This window comes from Nicotiana tomentosiformis, chromosome 7 (assembly GCF_000390325.3).
Source record: "Nicotiana tomentosiformis chromosome 7, ASM39032v3, whole genome shotgun sequence".
In the NCBI taxonomy this organism is placed as follows: domain Eukaryota; kingdom Viridiplantae; phylum Streptophyta; class Magnoliopsida; order Solanales; family Solanaceae; genus Nicotiana; species Nicotiana tomentosiformis.
Window position 1 is genome coordinate 27,324,409 of NC_090818.1, and position 12,016 is coordinate 27,336,424.

The following is a 12,016-nucleotide window of genomic DNA, read 5'->3' on the forward strand; positions in this document are numbered from 1 at the left end:
AAGGTTTTTGGGCGGCCAACTGGACAAGGGCGGCTTTATGTCTTTCATCTAATAGCTCCAGGCTCGTACTCATAGCCTCGTCATTTGATTCTTTTGTTGCATATCGTAATATGATATTTGGTTCTCCGAACTTGAGCGGTATCAAAGCTTCGCCGCCATAAACCAAAGAAAATGGGATAGCCCCGATACTGGACTTCGAGGTCGTACGGTATGCCCATAGGACTTCAGGTAGTATTTCCTTCCATCTTTCTTTGGCGTCAGTTAACCTCTTTTTAAGGTTTTGGAGTATGGTTTCGTTGATAGATTCAGCTTTTCCATTCCCACTAGGGTGGTAGGGTGTTGACAAGATCCTTTTAATCTTGTGGTCTTCAAGGAATTTGGTTACTTTGTTGCCGATGAATTATTTCCCATTATAATCTTGGCTGACATTCCGAATCGGCATATGATGTGATCCCAAATGAAATCAATGAATTCCTTCTCCCTGACCTTCTCGTACGCCTGGGCTTCCACCCATTTAGAAAATAGTCAGTCATAAACAATATAAATTGAGCCTTACCGGGTGCCCATGCAAGGGGGCAAACGATATCCATTCCCCATTTCATGAACGACCATGGCGACAAAACCGAATGCAGCAGCTCCCCGGGTTGATGAATCGTCGGAGCGGTTCTTTAGCATTCATCACATTTTCGAACGAACTCCTTTGCGTCTTTTTCCATGTCGATCCAGTAGTAACCGGCTCTCACTATTTTTCGAACCAACAATTCGGTGCCCGAGTGATTTCCACAGGTACCTTCGTGGATTTCCCTCAAAACGTACTCAGTATCCCCCGGCCCTAGACATATTTCAAGTGGGCCATCGAATGTTCTTCTGAACAGGGTTCCGTCTTCGAACAGGCTAAATCGGGCTGCCTTTGTACGCAGGGCCCTCAATTCTTTTGGATCCGAGGGCAGTTTACCGATCCTGAGATATTCTACGTACTTATTCCTCCACTCGCAAGTTAGGCTCATTGAGTTGATCTCAGTGTGGCCTTCTTCCACCACCGATCTCATAAACTGTACGACTTCTCCCGAGTTGAACTCATCATCTTCGACCGATGACCCCAAGCTAGTGAGGGCATCAGCCTCGCTGTTTTGATCCTGAGGTACATGTTGCAAAGTCCATTCTTTGAACCGATGTAATGTCATATGTAACTTGTCCAAGTATCTTTGCATTCGTTCTTCTCTTACCTCAAATGTTCCATTAACTTGGTTTACCACAAGGAGGGAGTCGCACTTGGCTTCGATCACCTCTGCCCCCAAGCTTTTGGCTAGTTCAAGGCCTGCAATCATGGCCTCATATTCGGCCTCGTTGTTAGTCAATTCACAGTCTTAATAAATTGTCTAATTATATTACCTATTGGTGGCTTTAGTACGATGCCAAGTCCGGACCCTTTTGTGTTTAAGGCGTTGTCCGTAAAGAGGGTCCAAATTCCCGAGGAAGTTCCTGAGTTAACCAATAACTCTGTTTCGACCTCGGGTATTGGGCCGACGTAAAGTCGGCCAAAATTTGAGACTTAATGGCGGTCTGAGGTCAGTACTCAATATCATAACCACTTATTTGTACAGCCCATTTGGCCAACCGGCTCGAGAGTTTGAGCTTATCCATAATGTTCCTCAATGGGTAAGTAGTTACAACACATATGGGGTGACACTGGAAGTATGATTTTAGCTTCCTAGAGGCGCTTAGAAAATTGAGCGCCAGTTTTTCTAGGTGAGGGTACCTAATTTCGGCCTTACCTAAGATCCTACTAACATAGTAAATTGGAAATTGCGTACCTTGCTCTTCCCGAACTAGGACTCCTCTTACCGCTATCTCCGAGACCTCCAAGTACAAGTACAGTTGTTCGTCTGTCTTTGGTGTGTGAAGCAGCGGTGGGCTCGATAAGTACCTCTTGAGTTCTTCTAAAGCTCGTTGGCATTCCAGGGTCCACGAGAAGTTATTCTTCTTCTTCAATAGTGCGAAAAATCGGTGGCTCTTGTCGGATGACCTCGAAATAAATCGCCCCAGGGCGGCTATGCGCCCGGTTAACCTTTGCACGGCATTTACGTTGTCCACGACCGTGATATCTTTGATGGCTTTGATCTTATCGGGATTTATCTCGATTCTCCGATTGGATACCATGAATCCGAGGAATTTACCCGGCCCAACTCCAAACGCATATTTTTTCGGGTTCAACTTCATATTGTATTGCTTCAGTATGCTGAAGGTTTCCTGCAAATATTTTAAATGGTCCTCTGCTCGCAGGGACTTAACTAACATGTCGACAATATAAACTTCCATTGATTTTCCTATTTATTCCTTTAACATTCGATTTACTAGGCGTTGGTATGTGGCGCCGACATTTTTTAATCCAAATTGCATTACGTTATAACAGTATGTGTCATATTTAGTGATGAAGGAAGTTTTTTCCTGATCACCCGGGTCCATCCGTATTTGGTTGTACCCGGAATAGGCATCTAGAAAACTGAGGATCTCATGGTCGGTCGTGGCATCGATCATACGATCGATGTTGGGCAAAGGAAAAGAGTCTTTGGGACATGCCTTATTCAAATCTTTATAATCTACACACATTCTAAGTTTATTCCCTTTTTTAGGGACTACCACTACGTTTGCTAACCAATCCGGGTATTTAACCTCCCTAATAGACCCTATTTTAAGGAGTTTAGATACCTCATCCTTGATGAAAGCATGCTTGATCTTGAACTAGGGTCTCTTCTCCTATTTGACCGGGTGGAACTTCGGGTCCAGGCTTAGCTTGTGAGTGGTTATCTCCGGCGGGATCTCTGTCATGTCAAGGTGGGACCAAGCAAAACAATCTTCATTAGTTATAAGAAAGTGAATGAGTTTTTCCTTGAGCTCGGAGCTTAACCCCATGCCCAGGTATACCTTTCGATCGGGCAAGCGTTCTCGCAATATGACTTGTTCCAGCTCCTCGACCGTCGATTTGGTGGCGTCGGAATCAGCAGGGGCTATAAAAGATCTGGGAACCCCATAATCATCATCCTTGCCTTCCTTTTGTTTGTCCAAATCTGCCGAGGATGGTATCAATGATTGCTATTTGGCCCCGTTTCTGACCATCTGCTTTGGATCCTTCGATGTTGAGACTGTAGACGCCGGTATCACCTCCTCGACCGTGAATATTTCCTTTGCAGTCGGTTGTTCATCGTAAATTATTTTGACTCCGCTAGGTGTTGGGAATTTCAGTGCCTGGTGCAGTGTCAAGGGCACCGCCCTCATCTTGTGGATCCATGTCCTTCCGAATCAAGCGTTGTACCTCATGTCTCCTTCGATCACATAAAATTTAGTTTCATGGATGGTCCCATCGGTGTTTACTAGTAATGTTATTTTGCCCTTAGTGGTCTCACATGCCATGTTGAATCCGTTTAGAACTCAAACTGCAGGCACGATTTGGGCTTGTAGACCCAACTGCTCCACGACCCTCGATCGAATGATATTGGCCAAGCTACCTAGATCAATTAATAAACGTTTAACCCGAATTTTATTTACGAGTACAGATATTACTAGTGCATCATTGTAGGGTTGTACGATCCCTTCCATATCCTCGTTGCTGAAAGATAAAGTTCCTTACGGTATGTAGTCTCGAGTTCGTTTCTCCCTAGTGATGGATACTTTGGTGCGTTTCAACATCGGCCCCTGTGGGACATCAACCCCACCGATGATCATGTTAATGACGTGCTAAGGTTCTTCTTGTTCTGCTTGTTTGTTAGAATATTTGTTCCTGAAATGAATCTTGGCTCGGTCACTCAAGAATTCTCGAAGGTACCCATTGTTGAATAGTCGGGCTACTTCCTCTCGCAGATGTCGACAATCTTCCGTTATGTGACCGTGAGTGCCATGATATTTGCATATCTGGTTAGGATCCCTTTGGGTTGGATCGGATTGTAGGGGGTCGAGGCCATTTGGTATCTTTGATGCGCCCAATAGCTGATACGGTGGAATCAGTATCGACATTAAAGTTGTATTCTGATAGCCTTTGCGCTTCTTTAGGCCTGACGGACCTGTCGAAGCCATTTTTGGTCATGAGTCCCCGATTGCTTTGACCCCGGTCATTTCTCCTTTCGTTTCTCAAGGAGTTCCGCCTGGACCCACTGCTTCTCCGATCTCTTTTATATGGCTGGTACCGATCCCTGTTTGGCCTCGGTTCACGATCGATATCTCTCTTGACTCTATCGAGGGTTCTGACGGGATAGACAGACCACGAAGGGGCCCCGAGTTGATCATCTTCGACTCTAATTTTCGACCGATACCGGTTATGCACGTCGGCCCATGTAACAGCCGGGTATTCTATCAGGTTCTGCTTCAGCTGTTGTGAAGCCACCGAGCTTCGAATATTGAGTCCCTGAGTGAAAGTTTGAACAACCCAATCATCAGCGACCGACGGCAGATCCATTCGTTCCATTTGAAATCGGGACACGAATTCCCTGAGTATCTCGTTATCCCTTTGTTTGACTTTAAAAAGGTCTGATTTCCTAGTCTCGACCTTGATGGCACCAGTATATGCTTTTACAAAAGAGTCTGCAAGTATAGCAAATGAGTCAATGGAATTAGGAGGTAAGTTGTGATACCATATCATAGCTCCCTTTGACAGGGTCTCCCAATTTTTTTTCTAGCAGAACAGACTCGATCTTGTCGCCCTCCAAGTCGTTCCCTTTGATGGCACATGTATAAGAGGTCACATGCTCGTTCGGGTCGGTATATACTTAGGTATTTCTGGCATACGGAATTTTTTGGGGATCGGCTTCGGAGTCACGCTCGGAGGAAAAGGTTTTTGTAATAACTTCCTGGAATCCAGTCCTTTCAATATAGGAGGTGCTCCTGGGATTTGGTCTACCCTGGAGTTGTAGGTCTCCATTTTTTATCGTTAGTTTTGATTTTCTTCTCCCCTGATTCTAACCGCTTTGTCATCTCCTCGAGCATCTTTATAATCTCGGGGTTAGCCCCCGATTCATGTTCATTTGACCTTTCTATGACCGGTTCATTCCTTCGGGTGATTTCCTAGGGAGGATCGAGCTCAACCCTGCTCGGTGCACGGCTTTGATTCTGTAATTGAGCTATCGCCGCCTGTTGAGCCTGCAGCATTTCGAAGATCACCCATAGACTAATCCCGTCTCCTTCAATATTTTGTGCGTTTCGAGTTGCCGATCGGGCTCCACCACGAACGCTATTTTCGGGGTCGGTAGGCAAGTTTGCATCGATAGCCACATGTGAATTAACGTCAATCAGGTCTGCGATCGGAATTCCAATGGGATCAGCAGGTGGTACCTCATTTTCGGGCGCCATGTTGTTATTTTCACCTTGATGACCGGACTCGTTGTCAACATGCAGGGGTGTTGATTGAGAGTTCGACATTTTGTATTTTAGCCTGGAATCAAAGACACTTCAAAGAGCAAGTATAAAGTAGTGTGTATTATGGAGATTTGTATCAAATAACCACTATTATCCTTAGCCCCATGGTGGGTGTCAAATTGTTTACCCTCAAAATCGGATAACAATTGAATTTGTACGATATTTTAAGGATACGTGATCTAACTTGATAAAAAATGAGAAATCAAATTAATATTTAAATAAACGATGAAAAAGTAAATGCAAACCACACAAGTTGAACAATCTTAGCCTTGAAGATTAGTCACCCTCGAGTCAAAAATGCTTTTATCGATGCCGGAACAGAATGACAAGATAATGAGAACTAGAAATAATAATATATTGCTTTGTGATGCGTGTTACCATGTCTTAAATGAATTAGCAAACCCCCTTTAGATAGTAGAGGAGTCATACTCTAGGTACATCTCTATAAAAGGTAAAAATCTCTTGATTTACTGATTGCCAGTTCTTTGCTGATATGTGCCGAGATTCTCGCCGTAATATCCGACCGGTCACGGATATTTCGGTCTTCTGTTAGTTATCCCCAAGCGTGTTCGAGGCTAAGATCGACACCAGACTTAATGTTTCTCGAAAGCAGATTTTCCGACCTCGGGTTCTAGCTCGACGGGACTCGAGGTCGATCTTCAGTTCTTGGTCGCCACGTTCCAAGCCTAATCCACCAATTTATAGTCAGTCAAGCTCGACTTCGACCGTATACAGTAGAAAACAAATTTTATTCAAATTTGAGTCATCATTAATCATTATTTTTTTTTAATTTCTAGAGTTTAACCTTTATTTTATAACTGAAATATACTTTTTACAAATATTTACGTGCTACGTTTTAAAAAATTATTCGTTGTTTTGGGGTACACGCGCTTTGCGCATATCCTGAGACTAGTAAGTAAAAAACGGGAAACATCATCATTAACTATGGAAAAATTTTCTATTACAAAGCTCACCAATTTTAATACAGGACTTATAGCCTGTTTAGCCAAACTGCAAAATCAACTTATTTTGAGAAGTATTTTTTCTCAAAAGTATTTTTTTCAAAAGTACTTTTGGTGAGAAGCAGTTTGTGTTTGGCTAATTTATTTGAAAATCACTTCTGAGTAGCAATTAATGTTTGGCCAAACTTTTAAAAACTGCTTTTAAGTGTATTTTGCTCAAAAGTGTTTTTTAATTAAATGCGTTGGGAGAGAAGCTCCTCTAAAACTGATTCTTCTTCTAGTCAAAAATATTTATTATTATTATTGAAAAATGGAGAAGCTTGGCCAAATAGGCTATTAACTGGAACATTGCTTAGAAAAATTCTGAATTCGAAACTGTAATCGTGATTTTAAATTGCAATCTTTTAACTACTAACCGATGAAACCAATTCATAATTTTTGCATTAAATTAGCATACAAAATAATAATGCAACGTCTGTTGAATCTACATAAAGAACAAATCCAAGGGCAATATGCCTCATTCAACTAATTTAGGCATCCTCTCATGCCTAAGAATCCTGTTTCTATGCTACACTGAACAATCACCATTCTTATTTTGTAGCTACCAACTTGAGAAATCAAGTCAAGCAAATTCCTAAACACAAATCACTCCTTACAATTGAAAAATGAATCTTGGCTTCTAGATAAAAAGATCATTTGCTATTTTTTTTTTTTTTTTTTTTTTTTTTTTTGTGTTTCAGCCAACAAGAGATGTGTAAAGCAAAAGGTTCCAAGTATCAGGCAATCCAGGAAGACACCAATGGCTGCAATCTAAGGTATTGTGATCACTGTAAAAAGTTGGATGTCCATCTTTCCTATATTGAGAGAGTGTTGTAATGTCCAATAAATAAACTGGCTTCTTAATTCTGCTTAGGACTTTGTTCATTACAAGCACTGGTGCTGGTGTCCCTGCTGGGTACCTTAAACCAAAGAATGGTTGTGTTTCTCCTTTGCATGATTTTGTTGGTTCATTCCAATCCTTTCCCCTGGTTTTACAACAATAATTAGATATTAAAAAGAAATTAATGTAATTATTGGATCAATAACTCTGAATCATATTATAGTATTTTGGGAAGTTGAAGGGGAGTCTTGAAGCAACTGTCAAGTTGTCTCCATGTGACCTATAGGTCACGGATTCGAGTAATTAAATCAGCCACTGATGCTTGCATCAGGGTAGGCTACTTATATCACATCCCCTTGGGGTGCGGCCTTTTCCCGGATCCTGCGTAAACACGGGATGCTTTGTAAACAGTATTTTGGGAAGTGACCGGACGAAAATGCCTCAAGAAAATTATTTAAAGAAATTACTTACTCGTAATGAGTAGGGGAAACTCCTTGGAAGAAAACTTTGGTTTTAGTTGGGTCAACATTTCGGTCGACCCATCTTGCCCATGTGTACATCCCTTTGTAATAAGCTAACAAACGGTTCATATCTTTGAATTGTTTGTTCCCTTCTTGCATGTAATCCCACCTGCAAAAATATTTGCTTGACTTTGAGTTTCGGTTTAGAAAAGATTATAATGTAACAATAATGATAAAGAAGCTAGTTATTAAAATTCGATCTCGTGACATCTAATTCAAATTGGTGGCTTAGCCAATTGGGCCAACAGGTGATACTGGTCTCGGGCTGGATCCAATTGGTGAGTTAGGATTGCAGAACCAGCCCAGATACTTTATTTAAGAGAGATGGACTGGGCCATGTATGAAAGGGGCCGAACTGCTAAATGGGTCAATATAATGGGAGTTAAATTGCGGGGATGTGAGTCGACCCGACCCACTTACCAGGTTTACCTTCTAGTAATTCGACTGTTCAATTAAAAATAAATTCACATGAACCTGAATAAGAAAAGGATCTTACGGCTGAGAAGTTTTGGTATGGGTCCACCAATGCCAGCTGTTGAAAATCAAGACGTCCATTCCTCTCCAAGCGTTGCCACCTCGGATAGAGTCCAGTTTCAGAACAGTTCCAACATTTTCTTTCACCATATCCACCAAGTAAGGCGATCTGTACAGTAGCAATCTAACTCCATAGTCCTGTGTCAAATCCCCAAAATACAATATTTTCTCTCAAATTAAAACTTGCCAAAAAGTTGGTAAACCTATTTCAATGCACTTGTAAATATCACGGAAAAAGTTAATCTGGCATAAGGAAGTGTGATGTTTTTTTTAATTTAAAAAAGGAGAGTTATTTCTTCTGAAAAAGCAAACCAATTAAGTACTTTGCAAAAGTAAAGAGAGGAGGTGGTCCAAGTATTTGTTGGCCATACACTTTAGACATTAGAGAACACTATGTAGTACGTAATTAATGGGCTACCGAACTTCCATTATCTTTGTCTACTTAGTTCCTTTTTTCAATTAAGCAGTCTAGTTTCTACCCCCAACTACTAAGAAGTAGTTGCGGTCTCCTTTTGCCCACAAAGCCTACTCTGAAATGTGAATAATATAATCTCCAATATTATTTCAAAATTTTTAAACAAGATTTATGGACAAACACTTATTATAGATCTAATTGACAATCTAATGTCAACAGGTAATATTATATCTGTCCCTTTAGCGAGCCAATCATGTAATGACTAGTTAGACAACTTAAATAGTCACTATTATTTTGCGTCAGAGATGCAATCTTAATTTCGACGTGATCACCGGCGTAAATGATGATAAATCTATAGGTTAATTTCGGAATAAAGTTGTGTTCAAATATATTCATGATTGCCGTGTGTTCTTTTTCTTACACTTTCTGAAATCCAGTTGTAGAAATGTTTGACAAATTAAAGATTAAATGAAAAACAGGCGTAGAGTTTAAATTCCGACATAAAACTTCAATTCTCATAAATGTTTCGGTGACTTGCTGCTTTTTATTTAACCTTCTCACCTCTGTGTGTGAAAAAGAGAAGGCAATAAAATATGGAGAGGCCGCCACTTTGTCTTTATTATGCCAAACAACAAATTTAAAGTGAAACTTGAAACAAGCTGACCTTTGTTTAATTTCCATAATAATAATTATGACTCATCACCTCCCAAAAGTTAAAAAATAAAATACTTCACGAGTATACCTAAAAGCATATTACAACTCGCAATTTAATTTCTATGCTTCAAATCCCAATTTTATAAAAACCAAAAGTTCACAAATACAACCACTTGGTGATTTAATAAAATAAAATACACTCGGAAAGAACATATTTTCCATGTAAAGCATGCACTATATTATTCATATTAGCATCCTATGTAGTAGAAGATACACATTTTAAATTTGTGCATGCCTAAGTTTGATCATCACTTCTCCCTCAAAGTTCTTAATAATTATATATGTTCCTCTATGTTTTTTATTTGATAGTGAATAGAGCTCATTTTTAGAGCTTTGGATAATGTTTTATATTGAATTAATGATTTTATTTGTTTATATTCCCTTATGAGACATACGACCTTACTGTTTCGCCACTTTAACAACTTCCCTCTCCCAAACCCAAAGATGAAGAAGAGAAAACGAAAGAAGGAGAAGATTTGTTACTTGGGCAAATATTTTTTTGAGAAAAAAATGTAAATGAACGTACATTTATCCAAACGACTATGTAATTTAAAATTTGTCTACTCAAAGTTTTATGCTTTCTAAAAATATCACTAAGGCTTTACTAAAATTGAGAAAAGAAACAAGCATAACAGGAATACAAGCATGTAGTAAAAATTATTCTTTTCTTTTCTTTCTTCTAGGGAAAATTTCACTGTCATTTAGAACTTTACCTTCCCAAAGGCCTACATAGGGACAAGGACAAGACAAGCATGTCATAAATAAAACTACTCCAACATTTTTGCCAAATATTAAAAAAATAATAGTTGAACCACAAGAACAACATTTGAATGAAGTTTTAATTTAACTTTATTTACTATAGCAGTAAACTCATAAAAAATTCTTTTATCATAGTAAAATACTCGGAAATGCATGGGCAGAACTATATTCACTAACCAGAAATGCAATTTCAGAAAGTCCTTCTTTCCTAATGACTGCAATTCTGGCCTTTGGCACCCATGAATGAATCATGCAAGCTAATGACTGCCACATATTCAAACTCAATGAGTCACCCACAAACATTATATTTTTCCCCCTATATTTCTCCAAGAAAACCAACCCATTAAACCTGCAATAAACATTTTTAAACAATTCAAATTAGTAGAAAACAACAAAAAATAACAGTACTATTAACAGAATGAGTCAAAAAGAATCAGTATCTCTTACCTTGGCAGATTGCAGGAGAAAGGTTGCCATCTGTATTTTAGGTACAAATTATCAGGTCTTTTGTACTTCTGGCAGTTGAATTCATTTTCAATGAAAGGACAGGTTGAGAAATCATAGAGAGGATATGAAGAATCATAAACCCATTTGCCTCTGAAAATATTACAACCACTACTTCTTCCTAAGAGATTTCTAGTAGTATCTATGGAGTTGCTGCTTGTGTTATTCAGATAATAATGTTCCTCAGCTTTTGTTTCTACTGAAAATAGCAATAACAGTGAGAGAAATAGAAACTCCATTTTCTGTTTGGGTCTTGAAATTCAAATGAAAGAATAACAGTGTATATAATGTGCTAAAAACGAGAGGGGGTGAGGAGAGCAGGGGAAAGGAAGATGCAGCACATGGTTGAAAGCCAAAATGTACCCGGGGCATAGCTAAAGTGCTGTTTGCGGGTTCGGCTGAACTCAAAAACTTTTGTTCAAACCTTATATTTGTATTAACAAATTTAATAAATATATACAAATCATTAATTTAGAAACCAATAACTTAAAAGTATTATTCAAATACTAGCTCCGTGTCTTAATGTACCATATATGTAGGAAGCATATAATGATGGGATCTTAGTGTGGATTTGATATTCTTCTTGAATAAATTTAAAATATGAATTTAAGTTATATGTAATATAAAGAATTTTTATATTGTTAATTAATTTAATCGACTGTAGTATATTATTACTTTATTTTTTAGATTATCATATCAAGACATGTGGTAAATAACCCGTCTAAAATTTAATTGGGTTAAAATAAATTGGATTAAGATGGGTTAAAACATTGACCCATAACCCAATTGGCCAAAGAGAGACATCCCTCCCCTTTTTTTCCTTTTTGTTAAAAAAAGTGAAAACTAATGTGTTTTTCTTTAAGTTATTAGCTTAAGTTCTTCTAAAGTTACAAAATTCTTAATCTATAAATATTTTGTTTTCTATGTTTGAAATTGGGTTGCATTTTGAACTATTGGATTAAACTGGTTTGATCCCCATAATTTAATGGGTCATATCGTGTTCAACCTATTAAATTAAGTTAACAAACATGTCATAACTTAACTCGTCTAAACTGGATTGGTAACTAAATGGTTGAATTTGCCGCCTCCAATTACTGTAAAATTAAATTATATTGTTGTAGGTCGAATTAACTTATAAGGAATCCATATACGATAAGTGGAGAGAATTTAACCTTTGAATGAAATTGGGTGTTGCAAAGATCGAATTAGCTCTTTTTATTTGAAACTTTGAAAAGTGGGAAAGATAATCATTAATCTGAAAAAGAAATGCGATTTTTCTCATGGGTTGTCCTAAATACTCTTTCCGTTCTCTTTTACTTCG

General features: G+C 38.7%; 2 protein-coding genes across 2 annotated transcripts; both read right to left on the minus strand.

The window, feature by feature from the left end:
* Positions 1 to 668: 668 nt before the first annotated feature.
* Positions 669 to 1,328, minus strand: LOC138895383 (uncharacterized). Its single transcript, XM_070180066.1, has one exon. The coding sequence runs from the start codon at positions 1,326 to 1,328 to the stop codon at positions 669 to 671; it is 660 nt and encodes a 219-aa protein (XP_070036167.1).
* Positions 1,329 to 6,787: 5,459 nt separating this feature from the next.
* On the minus strand, positions 6,788 to 11,065 carry LOC104090279 (protein trichome birefringence-like 39). Its single transcript, XM_009595342.4, has 5 exons — positions 10,639 to 11,065; positions 10,369 to 10,540; positions 8,266 to 8,441; positions 7,720 to 7,878; positions 6,788 to 7,393 (listed from the first exon to the last, which is right to left on the minus strand). Exons 1-5 carry the CDS (start codon positions 10,932 to 10,934, stop codon positions 7,105 to 7,107), a joined length of 1,092 nt encoding a protein of 363 aa, XP_009593637.1. The 5' UTR covers positions 10,935 to 11,065; the 3' UTR covers positions 6,788 to 7,104.
* Positions 11,066 to 12,016: the final 951 nt, after the last annotated feature.

Bases quoted from the DNA above. Each gene is read 5' to 3' on its own strand.
- LOC138895383 (XM_070180066.1), bottom strand. From the start codon at position 1,328: ATGATTGCAGGCCTTGAACTAGCCAAAAGCTTGGGGGCAGAGGTGATC.
- LOC104090279 (XM_009595342.4), bottom strand. From the start codon at position 10,934: ATGGAGTTTCTATTTCTCTCACTGTTATTGCTATTTTCAGTAGAAACA. The intron at 8,442-10,368 runs GTTAGTGAATAT...GATTTGACACAG, and splicing joins TTTCTGAAATTGCATTTCTG to GACTATGGAGTTAGATTGCT. The intron at 7,879-8,265 runs GTAAGATCCTTT...ATATTTTTGCAG, and splicing joins CATACCAAAACTTCTCAGCC to GTGGGATTACATGCAAGAAG.